This window comes from Eptatretus burgeri, chromosome 6, assembly GCF_056783735.1.
Source record: "Eptatretus burgeri isolate ZD-2024b chromosome 6, Ebu_testis_v1, whole genome shotgun sequence".
In the NCBI taxonomy this organism is placed as follows: Eukaryota; Metazoa; Chordata; class Myxini; order Myxiniformes; family Myxinidae; genus Eptatretus; species Eptatretus burgeri.
The window spans coordinates 90,909,304-90,927,864 of record NC_140966.1 but is presented as its reverse complement, the minus strand read 5'-3'; the positions used below and the strand labels follow the sequence as shown (position 1 = coordinate 90,927,864).

At 43.0% G+C, this 18,561-nt stretch overlaps 2 protein-coding genes across 2 annotated transcripts in view; one reads left to right on the top strand and one right to left on the bottom strand.

Moving 5' to 3' along the window:
* The window catches only part of POP7 (POP7 ribonuclease P/MRP subunit), a 39,949-nt gene extending 23,538 nt beyond the window's left edge, over nt 1–16,411 (bottom strand). The window contains exons 1-2 of the mRNA XM_085886174.1: nt 16,281–16,411; nt 16,019–16,166 (exon numbers count right to left, since the gene is read on the bottom strand). Coding sequence (XP_085742300.1) covers nt 16,019–16,166 — 148 coding nt within the window. The 5' untranslated portion in view covers nt 16,281–16,411. The remainder of the gene's footprint in view (nt 1–16,018; nt 16,167–16,280) is intronic.
* Nucleotides 9,096–10,338, top strand: LOC147025313 (uncharacterized). The gene is made up of 2 exons (XM_085886173.1): nt 9,096–9,383; nt 9,541–10,338. The coding sequence occupies exons 1-2, from the start codon at nt 9,096–9,098 to the stop codon at nt 10,336–10,338; spliced, it is 1,086 nt and encodes a 361-aa protein (XP_085742299.1).
* Nucleotides 16,412–18,561: the final 2,150 nt, after the last annotated feature.

The window sequence follows — 18,561 nt, the reverse complement described above, 5'->3', positions numbered from 1 at the left end:
TCCACATGTTGCACCAGCTTGTGATATTATCAAGATCTGCAGCAAGTGAAGAGGCTGCTGCTTGCCGATCTGAGAGCTGACAGATGGTACGGCAGAAGGTGGAGTCATCAGCAAAGTCACAAAGAGGATTTTCCAGAGAGTCGCCGAGATCATTGATGAAAAACCGGAAAAAGAACAGGGCCCAGAACACTGCCTTGAGGAACTCCAACCGGGACAGGAAGAGGGGATGAGACTTCCACTAAGGGCCACACGTTGACTGCGACAGGAGAGGAAGTCTGTGAGCCAAGAGTGGAGATAGAGTTGGATACCATAGGAAGAGTTTGGTGGGCAGAGCAGGGTGCCAGACCGTGTCAAAAGCACGTGATATGTCTAGGGATATGGCTCCGATTTCATGTCTGGCATTGAATACCTCCATCCATTGTTGGGAGAGCAGAAGCAGCATACCCAGGGTAGAGTGACCTCGTCTGAAACCAAATTAATGATGGAAATCAGGCCATTGGAGAAGAGGAAGGATTTAATGTCTGAAGCGATGATGGATTCCGTAACCTTGATGATGATTAGGAGAAGGCTGATTGGTCTGTTGTTGCAAGGATCTGATTTTGCACCTTTTTATGCAGAGCAGTCATGTTTGCAGATTTTCAAGCAGATGGCAGATGACCTTCAGTAAATGAGAGGGTGAATAGAACAAAGAGGGTGAGCAAGAACAGCAGAGTAGGTTTTTAGGACATGTGGGCTGATGCCATCTGGATCGAGACACACTTGTTCCAAGCTCTGTGGAAGGAAATGAGATTGCCTTCAGTATGATTTGCCTTTCACGAGGCGAAGGCAAGTTGTTTTAGGACAACTAACTCGCCACAAGCTCAGTGGACCATGGGCGGGAAGAAGGGTATGACAACTGAAGATGAGATGGGATGGGATAAATCTGTACATGAGAGAGCAAATTTCTTTGAAAGACTTTACAGGATGAGTTGATGTCGGTGAGAGTAGAAATGGGAAAGCAGTCTAGAAGTTTGATGGCTGCTTGAAGACCCTGCCAGTCGGCCTGAGTGAAATGCCAGACTCGTTGACGCTGAGGTGGCTCCTATGCTCCGATGCAGTGACTACACGGTTTCTATGATGCCATGTCCAAAAAGGATCACCTCTGGATGAAGCCAAGTGCCAGAATAAAGGAGGGATTTTACTTTTAACTTTTCCCCTTGTCCATTTTGGTAACTGTGTGTAGAGGCGCTTCGACTTTAGGCTGTAAATTACTTCACATTTTATTACCTCATGTTTTGACATGTTCATAAACCCCTATTTATTAAGATTGCTTGTGTCTATCTATTTGTTGTGGGTTTGAGTATAAACCCATGTGCCTCAGTCTGCTACACGTCCTTGCCGCCCTCCAGTCCCACGTGCGCATTAATCTCCAAAGACCTCGGCTGATCGCCTCCAAGGCAAATCACTCTGCTGTCTGTCCAGGTCGGTCTTAACCGGCGTGGACTCGACAATATTTTGTATCATCTTTATTTATATTACACGGTTTATCAAAATAACTTGAATAAATCCTCATACTTGTTGCTTCTTTTCCATCTTTGGTTAGAAGAAACATCAATCTCATAGTCTAATATTTGGTTGAGCAGAACTCAAGAACACTAAATTATCATAATGTCTCAATACCTTTTTCTTTATAATAAGAAAGAACTGTGCCATTTCTTCTGTTGGTATGAGTCCTGCTCTGGTTTTTGAGTCTGCTGAACATTCATTGTTTTGAAGAGCCTTCACAATATAATCAGGAGGTTGATTTGTCTCCTGCAGTTGTTGAAATAATCTTACAGAATCATATTCTAATTCTCCTATCTTTGAGTTCTACTTCTTGCTCCATCATTTGACTAAAATCATCAAACATCTGAAGTTTTTTGGAGCATATTTTATCACAGGAACTGTAGAAACATCTTTCATTTTTTGTTGGGAAGTTTTTAAAAGTTGTTTCAAAAAATTTCTAGTTTTCTTTCAAACGCTTCTTCACCTGTCAGTTTCTGTCTGCGTTTCTTATTTATGTCTTCCTGTTGTTTTACAACTTTTGAAACAAACTCCTGATGCTCATTAAACCTTCTTGCTCGTTCTTTCACATCCATTTATTTATTTATTGAAAAACATCCTTTAGCATCTTATCTTGTTTCACAACGATATATTTATATCTTCCAATCCTGTGTTTCATATACTTCTCAAATTCCTTTTTACTACACAATGTAAAACAATTCTCTCTCCAAAAATTAGTTACAGCTATTGAATTTAACTTGAATTAAATAAAAGAATTCGCATTGTTTCTTATTGAGCGACGAGGGAATTGAAAGTACGATTGACTAAGATAAATACAATTACAATAAGAATGTCTCCCTTCTGTGCAGAAGCTATCCATAATCGTTTGGTTTCTCTCATCTATCTATAATTCCAACAATGTGTGTGTGTTTGTGTGTGTGTGTGTGTGTGTGTGTGTGTGTGTGTGTGTGTGTGTGTGTGTCTGTGTGTATGTGTGTGTGTGTGTGTGACCACTGTTTCTCGATCATCAGCGTCGCACACGGAAAACCGTTACGTGATCAACGACGCCTCTGCTCGAGCGCGCTGCACCACGTGACGAGCTGTGACACAGCGAGTGAAATATTTTTTATACAATCTTAAAACGTCTCCAAAACATCCGATTTTCCCAGAATTTTGACAACCGAGTATTAAGCGTCCTTTGCGATTGCAAAAACCGAAGACAAAGTTATAAATCGAAGTTAAAACGAACTCGTCACGTCGAGCGAAGCAAAAATCTCCATTTCTCCACACAATTATTTTATCAAAGTCACAAAACCGTAATATTCGGGCATCCACCAACAATCTTTACATAATGTGACGGCTTAGCGAGTCAGGCGTGCGACGATAACATTGATTGGGATAAAAAAAAGACTTTTAAACACTATATTTATCGAAAACAGCGTCAGCGCACACACGGAAAACCTTTACGTGATCAACAATGCCTCTACTCGAGCGCACTGCATCACGTGATGACCCGTGACGCGGCGAGTGAAATATTTTTAATACAATCTTAAAACGTCTCCAAAACATCCGATTTTTACCAGAATTTCGACAACCGAGTTTTAAGCGTCCTTTGCGATTGCAAAAACCGAAGACAACATTAAAATCGAAGTTAAAACGAACTCGTAATGTCGAGTGAAGCAAAAATACTCCATTTCTCCACATGAATTTACGGAATTATGTATGACCTCACTGTGACCTTGACCTTTGACCGATTTTGACCAAAATCTAATTAGCGCTGGCCATCACCCTCCTGAATCATGTCGTGTAATTTGACATTGGTAGCTTCTTCCGTTCTCGAGTTATCTGCACCAAACCATCAAAAATCGAATGTTTGACCTCACTGTGACCTCGACCTTTGACAGATTTTGACCAAAATCTAATCAGCACTAGCCATCACCCTCCTGAATCACGTGGTGTAATTTGACATTGGTGGCTTCTTCCGTTCTCGAGTTATCGTGCCTCCAAACAAACACACAAACAAACAGAGTCCGGAAGTCATCAATATACTGACGAAATCTTTAGATTTCTTAAAGGCCCAGTCCAGAGATGCCAACTTTTGGAAATCAGAATTAGGGAGGATTTGCAACCGACACCAAATAATGTGCGCAAAGCGCACATCTCGAGCGCGGAGCGCTCGACCCTTGCGGCGGGGTCTAGGGCCCGCCTTAGGGCCCTGGAAGCTCTGGGGTTCCAGACGCTCTCTAGTGCCCTCTGAGCCCTATTTTGGAGCATTTAACATGTTAAGAATTCCCACTTTTTGAACAAAAAAGGGGAAAATTGTGCACTTTTTAATGTTACATGTATGTTAATATTAGTAAGTTAGGGGACAATCAAAGATTAACAAAAAGCACAAAAGAAGCAATATTTTTCTTACCTTACTGGCTGGTACTACTGCTGCTTGCTTTTTCCATGGCAGCTTTGCTGAGTGACAGCTGTGTGGCTCTTTTAGCCCTTCTGATTATGTCTTTGCTGTATTCTCTCTGGTAGCAAGGGGTGCTATGAGCTAGTTTTTCAATTAAGAGAGCTTCCAGGGTTTTGACACTCAAATTGGGACGAAATTCAGTATGATTCTTCCGTACAAGACCGAGTGCCCGCTCACATGATGCGTTCGAATGAGGAATGACCAAGATTCCTTCATCACTTTGCTCAAATTAGGATACTTCTTGGCACCAGTGCAGGGATCTGTGAGCTGTGAAATCCGATGCCACTGCTCATCCACTCTCACCGTCTCAGTAGCAATTGCAGCTATGGAGGCGTCTGCCTGGTAGTGAGCGAATTCACTCTCAAGACTGTCTATGTCACTATCACTGCCACTGAACAGACAGGGGAATTTCTTGATGAAAAACTCCACACAGTCAAACCCCACTTCTTGGTGTAGCTTAACATCCAGCACCTGAGCATGCTTGGCTAATTCATCATCTAGCGGCCAGGTTTTGAATATGTAATTGCAGGCTTTCACATAATATGAGCGAACTGCACTGAAGAAACCTTGGATGTCTGACTCACTCAGAGTGAAGGTGGATTTCTTGAGACTCCTTTGTTCCCTTATATACAGTTTGGCATCGTTCCCAATCATGAGGTCCTCATCATTCTTCTGATGATTTCTGTCAGAGAAGGGTACATTTACCAGAGCAACCGATGACACCGATGGTTTCAAAAACCGTACGAAGATATCTTTCAGAAGACCATTCAATTCTCCGTGCAGGAGATGAATACCGGGTTCGTCTCTTTGGAGCAGAAGATTCCCCTTCTCAAAAAGCTTGTTAGCATATCGAAGGAAGAAACAATAGAGTTTTGTTTGTGGAGACAAGAACATCCTGTTGACACGTTTTTCTCTAGATTCCTGCACAGTGTTTGAGGAAGATGCGCTTTTAGTTGTAGAACTCGTAGTACACTTAGCCGCAAGGCGATCACACTTGCGTTTACTGCCAGCAGAAGAGGTCAGACTCGTAGTACCAGATCCAATTTTACGTTTGAGGAGAGAGCTCGAGGTAGGTGCAGCCAAGGAAGAAGACCTCTGATTCGAAGGTTTTGCTGAGCTTCTATCAAGTGATTTGGCAAAAGCAGAACTTAACTTGGGTCCTTCTTTGCCTGTAGATGGGACTATCACAGTCTTTCTCGACTCTGAAGGGATCTGCTTTGTAGATGAACGTGATGAAGGGCCGGTGATGCTACCTGCTCTCAGCATTGGTTTTGGTGCTGTCCCTGCTGTCTTCTTCGCAGCAGATACTGCAGTGGTAGTGGTGAATGCTGCTCCACTAGTGCTTGATCCTGCAGTGCCAGTACTGGCAGTAGATACAGTGCCGTCCTTCTTGCTCGTTGTTAGAGTCTTGGCTACAGTTGGTTGCATTTTTCTTCGTACTTCTTCTTTGAAGAAGAGGCGAAGTGGCTCCCACTGTTCAATCAGCCTGTCTAGGCACTGACCAAGGGACAGCCACCTTGTTGCGACATGCTTCAGAATCTTGTGTGTCGGGGCATCACAGAGTTCTTGCAGTGCTTTCACTCCTTTGACGCGTTTACTACTTTTGTCCAAGTAGTAGTAAATATCGATGAGAAAGTCATCTAATTCAATGGGTAAGGCCTGAGCCGCCTTCTTGGCCGTATTGTGCATCATATGGCAAGGGCATCCCATGATGTAGCACTCTGGATTTTGTTTGTGGATATAAGCAGCGACTCCTTTGTGCTTGCCCACCATGACAGAGGCATTATCAGCACAAAAGGAAACACAATTTCCCCACGGAATTTTCCTGTCACTGAACTCATGATCAAGCAGTTTGAAAAAGTTTTCTCCAGTGGAATCTTGTTTGCACGCAGGCAAACTTAGCAAACCTTGCTTCACAATCCCAGCACTGTTGTCATAGTACGAAATCAGGACAGGATATAGCTGGGCCTCATCACTGTCATTGCTACCGTCTGTAGCTAGGCTAGCAATATCGGCAATAGATGAAGCAGTAACATTTGACAACTCACCAATTATTGCTGAAGTTTTTGTTCTTGCACATCCATACTTTGAAGCAACTTTTGAATCTGGAAACATCTTTTGAAATAGAGGTCCAGCATGATCTGAGACTGATATGGGCAAGTTATGTTCCACAATAAATCCACTAAAGAGAATTTCCGCTCGGGTAACATCCTCTTCCTCGCTTGTCCCTTGTTTGGTGAAATAATTCAGAAGTGTACCGGTACTCGTGCTCGAAGATCTCTCCTTTGCAATGTCTGTGTGCCGTTTGCTTCCAACGTGCTTCCGAATATCATCGCGACCTCCGTGCTCAACTGAAATATCAACGCTGCATACTGTACAATACGCATGATGAATTCCTCTTTCAGACTTTCGAATACACGGGTATTGGAGACTGTATTCGGTCTTGTACTTCTGAGACCATTTCTTGGTCTTCGTAAGCTTCTTTTCTGCCATTTCGTAATCAACATCGAGGGCTTGAAGCATCGGTAACTTCGAAGTCGATGTTCCACAGCTGCAGCGCGACTCGTAGAACTCTAGCGGCTGTTAAACACCGCACGGTGGTCGCGACCGCCGGGCTGGTACGGGGCCCAGCTGCATGCAGTGAGCGTATCGCATGCATATACACTGTGCATACATACCGCATGCACTGTATTGCACACATACCGCATGCACTAAATCTCAGTGCATGATCGCATAAGCGAGATCCAGACCCAATGTTTCGCTGCTCCTCATTTGAATTTGCAATTTTTTACGTACAATTTGGTAGCAGCGAACGTTATGGAGTTACCACATGCTATACGTAGCAGACGATGCTTTTCATTCAATTCTCATACTAGTACATTCTGATTAGTGAACAGTGCAAAAATATCAAAATTTCGGGAGGATAAGGATAGTGATCGTAAGGGCGGGAGTTTGGGTGAATTTTCGGAAGCCTCCCGATGAAATCGGGAGGGTTGGCATTGCTGCCAGTCACACCTTGACGTTTTAGTCAGCGATGGCAACGTATTAAAATTTATGTGAAACGCTGGCTTACGTTGAACTTTTGATGTTTTTTTTTAAAGATTCTGACGTACTCATAGCGACTTGGTCTTATGTATAATGCATTAGTAACGGACACAGAACGTTTCGTTGTGTTATAGCTAACTTATACCAACGAATGCTGAACCTGTTGTCGGCCTACACAACCTATGCCCAACGATAGTTTAACTTAGGCATAGCGCGTTGCACGCATCGCCGACGATGTCATGACGTAGCCTATTAAAAGGCTGACGCACAACGATTCGAATCCTAACTGCCGTTGAAATGGAAGTGTCAACATCGCGGTCACACCTTGGCGATCTTGCCAGCGTACGCCGACCTAAGAAAAACGTGTCTAAAACGTTAGCGCACGTTGAATACGGTATGAGTAAGTTTGGTATACGTGAGTAGAACGCTAAAGTACGCTATCATACATCGTAGTAAGTAGAGTACGTCAAGAAATTTTAAACATGTTCAAAATTTTACGACGTACTTGGCGTATGACACACGTTCCGCATGCGCTGGGGATAAGTTGTGCACACGATATGCGGATGCTTACACACGTCGACAAAGGCTACTTGTAAGCTACTCATAAGTTGAAACACGTCGCGGTAATGTCTTTTTTACATGAAACTTATTTCTAACTTATGTTTGACGTGCTTTGAACCAATTCTTTACGTAGTCCCAACACACATTGACGTATGTAGACGTATTCCAATGACGTCTTCCGGTCGACAAAAAAAATAAATGAACGTGTTTCTAACTTACAACTGCCATATAAAGACGTGTTCCCAGCGATTTTGGGAATTGGTATATAAAAATGGTGTTCATAAAAGGGGAACCCAACAGTGTTTTCGAGTCCTTTTTGAGTCGATGTCCATGTCAGCAGTAACAGTATCAGTATCAGTAGTAGTTTGTTCATGTTGGCAGTAGTAGGTGAGTGTGAGGGGGAGGGTGTGGGTGATGATGGATCCTCCTTGCGTCCGCGTGTCCACGGGTAGGAGACATCTTTGCACCATTGTTCGAAGTTCTTCGCGGCTAATTTTTTATGGGGCTTTTTCAACAATGAGCTATGGCTTGTTTTTACGTTTTAGGTGTATTCATAACGGGTTGGACAAATGCACAATGAACTAATAATGTGCATAGAGCGCTTCGATAACTTATCGATACGGTATACCAACGAATAATTATCGTGTAGCCAGCGTTCAAAAACTATGCCCAACGATAGCCTAACTTATCCATATCGTGCGGCAATTTATCTTTGCCGGTGACGTGGGGTTTGCTATTCATAGGCTGCCACTCAACGATTTAAATTGGTGCATCTCCACGATTGAAAGTAGACGCTTGCGCTCAAAAATTGGATTTTTTTTTTTTTTTTTTTTACACTCAACGACTTTTAAACGGTACCACTCAGCTATTTTCATTGTTTACAATGAACGATTTAAATTGCTGTCACTCGCCTTTGTTTTTTGACGCTGGCGCTCGGAAATTTTAAGCGTTTCTATTGAACGTGCTAAATAGCTCAAACTCCACTATTGAAAATAGACGCTTGTGCCAAACAATCGCAATTGTTTACACTTAACATGTTCTTATCGGTGAAAAAAACTATTGTAATTGTTTGCAATGAACGATTAAAATTGCTGTCACTCCGCTATTGTTTTTGGAAGCTGGGGTTCGGAAATGTGAAGCGTTTCTTCTGAACGTGTTAAATCGCTCAAACTCGACTATTTTAAATAGATGCTGCCGATGGACAATTGGAATCATAGCCAAGCTAGACATCGAAGTGTGAACATCGTCGTCATGCCGAAGAAAAGTTTGAAGAATGCTGCAAATAAGTGTCCTGGCCGTGGCCGTGGACGCCGACGCAAGGAAGATCCATCATCGCCAAAACCCTCTCCACCAAGCTCAACCTCCGACGGAGAGGATGCTGGCTCCAACGGCTCTCGGGCATAGTCGGTGGCATCCATAGCTGCGCGCGACGCCTCCACAAGCCATTGCGAAGAAGAGGGCCAAGAAGACACAGTATTGTCTCGATTTCGAAGAGGAGCAGCTCATGTGTGATTTCCTTCGCGACAATCCATGCATCTGGGACATCAAGAAGACGGACTACAGAAGGGTGGACAAGAAGGTAAAGGTCTGGGAGGATCAAGGCAAGGTCATGGGAAAGTCTGTGGAGCACCTTCAGGGGTGGTTCAAGTCCCTGCGAGACACCCACACCCGTCTCGACAAGAGCAAGAGCGGTGACGGCGCCACCGAACTGACGGAGAGGGAGCAGTGGGTGAAGGCAAACTTCAGCTTCCTCAAGCCTGTGGTCCGTCATCGTCCTTTGCCCGTCAATAGTGTAAGTGTAAACACATATTATTATGGATACTATTTTTCCCCCATTCCTTTTATTGTACTAAAGATCTGTAAGGAAATTCTTCATATATTAATACAAAGCATTACATTTGCCTCAAATTTTTGCATTGTCATTTAATATACACTTGTTATAATTGCAGATAAAGAAAACCATAGCGGCACACAGCGGGGACCTCGGCGCTGCAGAGGCAGCTTGTGCAGAGCTCATGGTCCATGAAGACAGCACGCTTTCCCCTGTCCCACATTCATCCGCACAGGGCAAGGGGAAGCGTGGCCACGACGATGACCAGTTGCTGCAGTCACTCGAGAAGAGGGTACACGAGTCTGGGGAGCTCCTCAAAACTCTCGCAAAACCTCAACCCATCACAGCCACTGCAGCGTACGCCAAATACCTGCATGACATCCTGCTCAGCATGTCCAAAATCAAGTTTCGGGAGGCAAGGTCAGGCATCAACGAAATCCTCAATGTGCTGCTGGATGAGGAGAGTGAAGAGGAAGAGTGTCCGACGGCCCACAACGTCCCTGCTCGTGTTTTCACGTGCTCTTTTGCAGCAACAGCTACACACCAGCCACCCCGCCACATGTGGGGAAACAAGTCACCGACTGCGTCAGCATGGACCTCACAGACTACCGGCAATGTGGACCCACACATGCAGCATCCACAGTGGCAGCTGATGACGCCTCATCCCCCTCGACATGGCTTTTTGCTTCCTCCCCCTGTGAGTACGCAGCAGCCAAGCTCCACATCTGCATCTGATGCTATAGGCTCAGCTGCCCAAGAACTGAACCAGTCCCCAAACGAGTTGGACACTAGCAGTAGGAGTAATGTCGACATCTCTGGCTTCTCAGGACTACTGAACTTGACCAGCGATCTGATTGTCGCAAGCACCCCTTGTGTGGAGCTTAACAAACCTCCACCACCTGAGAAGAACAAGTAAATACAGTGACAGTGTCGTGGTTTACTTACCAAGTTTGGCAGATACATTGTTTGGGCCATATTTGTGCCATTTTTTATATTCGTTCGACCACTGTACTCTTTGTCAATTATTTCACAGAACACTGAATAAAAGTTTAGCAAAGTCTATATATTTTTGTTGAAGTTGCTTTATTAATATTTAATTCATAAACAATAATGCTAAATATAAATCCATTAGGCGCCATCGCTGCTCGCTCTACTTTGGGAGCTGGCCGACGCCACTTGCCCTTTTCATTTACATGGTATCAATCAATTTAGCACAATAAATATGGTCATCACAACCCTCTTAGTTTGCGCCCAGAAACCCGCCTTGTGAAATAATAGGCATATATCCAAAGGGACTCTAACAAATGTCAGCCATCGTGATCCCATTTGTCTATTCGCTAAAACACTTTTTATTAATAGGATTTTGTTACACTTTCTCCTTGTTTACATTTTAAGTCGCATCTCGCTTGCGAGCTGTGGTTCATGGAGAGCTTGGCATTGTTCTTCTTCTTCTTGTGAAGACAAAACCTTTACGTCACGACTCTTTCACATACACGATCCGGATCTCCTTTAATACTAGACACATATACACATTGTCACATTGAGGTTGCCTTTTGATAGCGTCTATCGTGGACTTTTAAATATATTCGGAAATTTGCTTACAAGTATGGGAAAATTCGTGTTACAATTAAAAGATTATTCCATTTAATATATTTGAATTACGTAAATATACTTACAACTTAAAATGAACGAAAAACGTCATTGACGGGCGTGAGGCGACGCCACGTGACGGTTTTTTTGTAGTTGTTGTTGTTTTTTTCCTTCAATTATATAAATAAATGATTTTCCCTATTGTCCTGGTGAGGACAAAACCTTTAGGACGTGGCACTTGGACACATTTGTACTTGTTTATTTTAAAAAGACCCCTAGGAGGTCTACTTCTGGAGGTGTTTTTTATTTTGCACAGTTCACAATAACTATACGTTTTTTGATAAAGTATTTGAGCTGTTCCGAAGCAACGGAGGTGTGCAGAGCAACCATTAAATTTTGTGCACAAAAGAGCAACATTGTACACCATTCACCCAAGTGCCATGAACATCAAAATGTTTTTCTTCAACATATTAACAATTTAGCATTTCTGAATTGTTAGAAATGTACTGGGCCATAACCTTTGTCCTCCTAGCCCTTTTGGGGGTTAAGGCTATAAATTGGCATGAAGGGGCATAGATAGATTGCGCACAGAATCTTTTTTTTTTTTTAAGTTTTTTTTTTTGAAAAATTTAAGGGGCCGTTGGCAAGCCGTTGATAGGACCCGTGGTGGTATATTGGAAAGAACACGATTCACACATATATTGGGCGTACGTAACAAATTTCATAGGAATCCTTAGAGTGGTTTAGCTGTTAGGCTTGACAAAGGATTTTGGGAAAGGCAGTCATGGAAATTCGCTGGAAAAGGGTGGTGGAAGAGCAGTCAATACATTATGGTGTCTTCCCTTATGTACGTCTTTTGTCATAAATAACAGAAACGATGTTCATTTCAAGAGGAATGCTAAATCCTCTGTGGCCCTTTATTGCATGAACTTTTGCATTAACACATATCTATAGCATTTTTTGTTGCCATGGAATTGTGCCAGCTGGGGAGTTGACCCAGTGCTTTAGGAGATTCCTCTGTTTTTTCCCATCCTTGGAGGCAGTGTTGTTACCAATAGCTGTCTGCGTATCCTCCAAGTGGCGTCCCTCTCGCCATGCTCCTGGAACAACGTTGCATTTCCCATTGTCTTCCCGGTCAAGCTGCGGGTTCTGTAGTCTGGGGTACCTTGGATTCAAATTATATTTTATTTACTTATAAAGCGCACCTTTTATAAAAACACGTATTCAAATGCGTTGTACAATAACAAATAATATAATGAAACATATAGCATTGAAGGTAAGTCATAACATTTTTCGAAGGATATGCTAAAAGTTCTATTGTATTCTATACTGTATAACATATGCTATGGAAACATGGATTACCGTGTCCGCAAGAAGTTGTGCAAGATCAAGCATGCTTTCACAATGACCTGCACATTGGAGGGTTGATGCTGCGTTGCACTAAGCAGAACCTGGAATGTGTTCGTCAAAATGCCGAATGCATTTTCTGCCACCCTCCTTGCTCGGCTAAGCCTGTAGTTGAAGATGCGCTGGTCATTATTCATACCCCGGAAGCTGTATGGCTTAATCATTGTTGTTCTTAAGGAAAACGCATCGTCGCCGACGAAGAAGTACGGTACGTCCTCGTTGTCGTCTGGAAGAGGCTCAGGGTCAGGGAAGCCAAGGGTACCGTCTTCCACGCATTCCTTCAACTCAGAGTCATTGTAAATTTGCGCATCTGATGTGGATCCGGCACCGCCGACATCTGCCCAAATGAACTTTAGTCAGCATCTACAAGCGCCAGAACAACAATGGAGTAGAATCCTTTGTAATTGTAAGAAAAGTGATCCACTCCTTGGAGGACAGCAGCAGGCCACGTGCTTCCCATCAAGTGCCCCACATGTATGGGGGAAGTTCCATCGTTTGTAGAACGTGTCGGCTATGACGCGCCAACCGTCAGGAGTTGTTGGGCAAACAAGCACCTCATCCACATATTCGTCAACAATAGCTTGACAGACGTCTCTTACCACTCGGGACAGGGTGTTATGAGGGACCCGCCATCCGAACTTCAGAGTGATATTTGCTTCCAGAGGCAAGGTGACGCAAAGTCAGTGCCAGCCTCATGCCAGGCTCAAGCGGAGCCCTGAAGAAGGTGTGCCGCTTTGCTATCCGTGGACCCACTCTGGCCAGCAGCTCGTCGAACATCGCTGGGGCCATGCGGAGAAAGTTGGTGAAGGCTGAATGGTCCTCCTTACGGAGTTCCACCATGAGTTGGTTATACAAACCAAAATGCCGTCGCCTCCCGATCCATGGTGTCACCCAGTGCCTTCTCCTCCGTTCACGTCTTCTTTTCTCGGTTCTATTGGCACGCAACTGGTGCAGTGCCAAATTGATGAGGGTATGCTGATGTTGGAGGACAGGTAGGTATTGTAGTGTCATCGTTGCCGGATACTCCATCTCTCGTAATGTCATGGACATGTACTCGCTATGTAGTCTGCAACACTGACGGGTTCCTCCTGTGAAACCCCTTTTTATTTACCAATTCCCCTAATCGCTGCCATTACATCATTATCTGGCATCTGTAGGTTCGGAACTCGTTTGTTAAGTTCTGTAGTAGTCCGGTAAACGTCAAATACGTCCACATACGCCAGTATGCGGCGGAGGTGCGTTACACACAGGTGCAAAGCACGTCACTGATAGGTTAGATAAAAGCCCCTTTTGCCCTAAACAATAACTCGGCATGATTCGACGTAGAAGTAACTTTCAAGCAAGGAGTGTCGAAGTGTGTCAACGATCGCGTAGCGTGTTGGCAACTTGTGGCTGAAAGGTTATAAATAAGTTTCAGGCACGCTAAGCATTATACCGACGTCTTTCAGCCTATGAGTAACTTAAAAGTAACGTCTGTCGACGTGTGGCAACGATCGCGTAACGTGCCAACAACACGTTAATCAGAGGTTAGAAATAAGTTTCGGGTACGCTAAACATTACCTCGGCGTGTCTCAACTTGTGATTAACTTACAAGTAGCATGTGTTGACGTCTGTCAACGATCGCAGACCGTGCATACAACTTGTGGCCAGCGTAGCGGAACGTGTGAGTCATATGCCGGCATACGTCGTGAAATTTCAAGCATGCAAAAATTTGAGGACAACTGAAAAGTGCAACGTTTAAAGCCAGCGGACAACGACATATGGCAGTGTTTTTCAGCGTGCTCTCAATGTTATCAAAACTTACCCATAACGTATTCAACGTGTGCCAGCGTTTTAGAAAAATTTTTCAAAAATCGGCATACGTTGGCTAAAACATCAAGGTGTGACTGGGCCTTAAGTAACAAGCAGTCATAGACTGGTACTTACGAAATCGTCAACTTGACCTCTGACCTTGTCGAATAAAAGCTGTCTCTGGAGCAGGTAGCGACGCAAACCAGAAGTTTCTATGGTGATTCTGTACCAAACCATCAAGAATCGTAACGTCGACCGAAGCAAAAATCTCCATTTCTCCACGCAATTATTTAATATTATTTTATCAAAGTCACAAAACCGTAATATTCAGCCATCCACCAACAATCTTTACATAATCCGACGGCGCAGCAAGTCAGGCATGCGACAATAACCTTTTTTGGGATAAAAAAAATGACTTTTAAACACCATCTTTATCGAAAACACCGTCAGCGCGCACACGGAAAACCTTTACGTGATCAACGACGCCACTGCTCGAGCGCGCTGCACCACATGACGAGCTGCGACGCGGCGAGTGAAATATTTTTTATACAATCTTAAAACGTCTCCAAAACATCCGATTTTTACCAGAATTTTGACAACCGAGTTTTAAGCGTCCTAAGCGATCGCAAAAAACAAAGACAAAATTAAAATCGAAGTTAAAACGAACTCGTAACGTTGAGCGAAGCAAAAATACTCCATTTCTACACATGAATTTACGGAATTATGTTTGACCTCACTGTGACCTTGACCTTTGACCAAAATCTAATCAGCGCTAGCCATCACCCTCGTGAAGCACGCGGTGTAATTTGACATTGGTAGCTTCTTCCGTTCTCGAGTTAACGTGCCTCCAAACAAACACACAAACAGAGGACGGAAGTCATCAATATACTTAGAAATCTTTAGATTTCGTAAGTAACAAGCAGTCATAGACTGGTACTTACGAAATCATCAACTTGACCTCTAACCTTGTCTCATAAAAGCTGTCTCAAGAGAAGGTAGCGACGCAAACCAGAAGTTTCTATGATAATTCTGCACAAAACCATCAAAAATCGAATGTTTGACCTCACTGTGACCTTGACCTTTGACCGATTTTGACCAAAATGTAATCAGCACTAGCCATCACCCTCCTGAATCACCTGGTGTAATTTGACATTGGTGGCTTCTTCCGTTCTCGAGTTATCGTGCCTACAAACACACGAACACACACACACACACACACACACACACACACACACACACACACACACACACACACACACACACACACACACACACACACACACACACACACACACACACACAGGACGGAAGTCATCAATATACTTACGAAATGTCAAGATTTCGGAAGTAAAAAAAAAAATCGAAGAAGAGGAAGACTACATATTAACGCCTTTATCAGCCTTGGTCGTTGTGAAAACACTCGAGAACGAGAATAAAAACTACTTTTGTAAAGGTTTTATCAATGTACTCTGTGGCAGACTTGTCAAACTACAATTTGTACACATTTACCTCAGACGTGTCGATCGACGCAATTATTACAAATTTGCCGCCAGAAACGGCTCGCGCATTCCAAGTCCTTCCAGACTGCACATTGCAAGTATTTCTATGACTACCATCTCGTTGTTTATATTAATAGTTACAAATAATAATCCTCCGTTACAATTTATCCCCGATTTGCGTTAATCACGATAGTAATCGACCGATTTTCGAACAAAATAAGGGATTTCCATCAATTTCCAGACGTGTGAGTGAGAGAGATCTCAGGCTGACAAAGGGCGAACGTTGAGGTCGCTCAGACCGAGTGTTACCGCGAAAGTCGGAGCGAGTGGTGATGTAGACGTCACTCTGGGACCGAGGGAGCCGCTGTGGTGGCCGACGGCGCCTGGTGACGTCAGGAATCCAAGACCCGTCATTGGGCGGCCTCTCCGACTGGACCCGTTCAGTTTCCGGACTCATCTGTGAGGAAAAAAAAAAAAAAAAAAAAAAAAAAAACAAAAAAACGAACACGCGTCACTTACATTCAACTACAGATCAACATACCTGGACGAGGCCAACGTGAACCACACGTACCGTGAACCGGCAGTGCCGACGGTTCAATGAGACCACGCATGGAACATGTTATAAAAATCTTCTTCTTCTTTGTTACATTGTTGGCTCGTACACAAAAGTAATATATTATTTTATCGCCGATTCATTAAATACTATTAAAGTGAAGAAAAAAAAAACAACAACAGGATACATATTCAGAATCGTATTTCATCGATTCGAGAAGAGACCGGAAACGTAGAACCGATCGCCTTTACCAATACACCGCTCATAAATATAACCGCGTAAATTATGGGAAAAAGTGAGGAAAACAAACAAAAACAATTTGACATTACTACACACTAAATATCAATTCCAATTTCAATTGTTGATGTTGAATTACGCAAGTTGCGCAAAATATTTCCTTTCATTATAAAATGGCAAATATTTGAGAAAAATAGTGTTCTCAAATACAATTCAGATCAGAGTTTGACGCCAGTTCGCAATGTCATATCGAATTCAAAAACATTATCACATGCTATCCTGTTGAAGGAACGTGTAGTTTTATTTAATATGCGGGCAGTTAATGAATATTATTAAACAGAGAATGATTAAAGAATGAAATAGGGCGAATGACTGAGTGATATGTATCAGTGGCTGCTTATGAATGATGTCTACTATAAATGGATGAGGTGTGTGTGTCTGTGTCTGTGTCTGTGTCTGTGTCTGTGTCTGTGTCTGTGTGTGTGTGTGTGTGTGTGTGTGTGTGTGTGTGTGTGTGTGTGTGTGTGTGTGTGTGTCTGTGTCTGTGTCTGTGTCTGTGTCTGTGTCTGTGTCTGTGTCTGTGTGTGTGTGTGTGAGAGAGAGAGAGGCATGTTTTTATGGAGTGAAAGGCGAGCGTTCTTATGTGGAATGTGATGCACTAAAATGATCGTCATGACCTCCAGAATTGATTAGGCTAATTAACTACAAACAAGCGCGAATGAGCTAAGATCCTCGTCCTCTTAATGATGACGTCATAAAAACGAATTTGACGTCATTGTGATGTATCAAGTTTGCAATAAATTATCTGTGCTAATGCCCGGCTTGATTCCCGCAAACAAAATGCAAACAGCTTGCCAAGTTTCGGAGACAATGGTATAGGCGATTTCCATTAGCGGCGATATTATGACGTCAACTTTTTTTCTCGGAAGAATTTCCAAAATCGGAGATGGTTACTGCCCGCACGTGGGCTTTCTGCATATACATGGCAAGTTTCACGAAGATCCAATGAAAACTCTGGGTTGTGAAACAAAAAGTCAAAAAATAGGAATGACGTCATAAAAATTGATATGACGTCAATGTGATGTATCAGGTTTGCGATGAATTATCTGTGCTAATGCCCGGCTTGATTCCCGTAAACAAAATTCAAACAGCTTGCCTAGTTTCGGAGATAATGGTAGAGGCGATTTCCATTAGCGGCGATATTATGACGTCAATTTTTTTTTCTCGGAAGAATTCCCCAAATCGGAGATGGTTGCTGCCTGCGCGTGGGCTTTCTGTATATACATGGCAAGTTTCACGAAGATCCGATGAAAACTCTGGGTTGTGAAACAAAAAATGTCAAAAAATAGGAATGACGTCATAAAAATTGGCATGACGTCATAGTGATGTATCATATGTGCGGTTATTCATCTCTGCTAATGCCCTGTTCAATTCCCGCAAACAGAATTCAAAAAGCTTGCCTTGTTTCGGAGATAATTTTTAGGCGATTTCCATTAGCGGAGATATTTTGACGTCATAACGTTTTTTTTCTCGGAGGAATTTTCAAAATCGGAGATGCCTATTATCTGCGCAGGGTATTTTTACATACATACATATATATATATATATATATATATATATATATATATATATATATATATATATATATATATATATATATATGCCACGTTTCAGGAAGTTTCGATGAAAACTGTAGGCTGTGAAACAAAAAAGTCCACAGGAACAACAACGTGAGTAAGACTTCGAGATCCTCCACGAGGAGCTAAAAATCCATTAGCATTTCCATGGCTTAAACGCACGCCATGTTAAGATATATAAAGCAGCTTAATACCTCCTTCTACCATGGCATGGCATTTTAATTAAAAAAATACAGAACTAGAGGGGGAGCACTCGGTAAAGTGCAAAACCTCCACTGCTAATACTGCTGGGTCACTTAAGTGAACCTGATATCCCATTCATTGTAGGTCAAAACGGATCAGACTCTACTGAACCACGATTGAATAAACTAAACGAGATCGACGCGCATGTAGAAATGCCAAAAAAAATCGAAATTTTTTTGAAA

What these genes read in the sequence shown, in the direction of transcription:
- LOC147025313 (XM_085886173.1), top strand. Translation starts at nt 9,096, where the DNA reads ATGTGTGATTTCCTTCGCGACAATCCATGCATCTGGGACATCAAGAAG. An exon ending in GTCCTTTGCCCGTCAATAGT is followed by an intron (nt 9,384 to 9,540) that starts GTAAGTGTAAAC and finishes TTATAATTGCAG; the next exon opens with ATAAAGAAAACCATAGCGGC.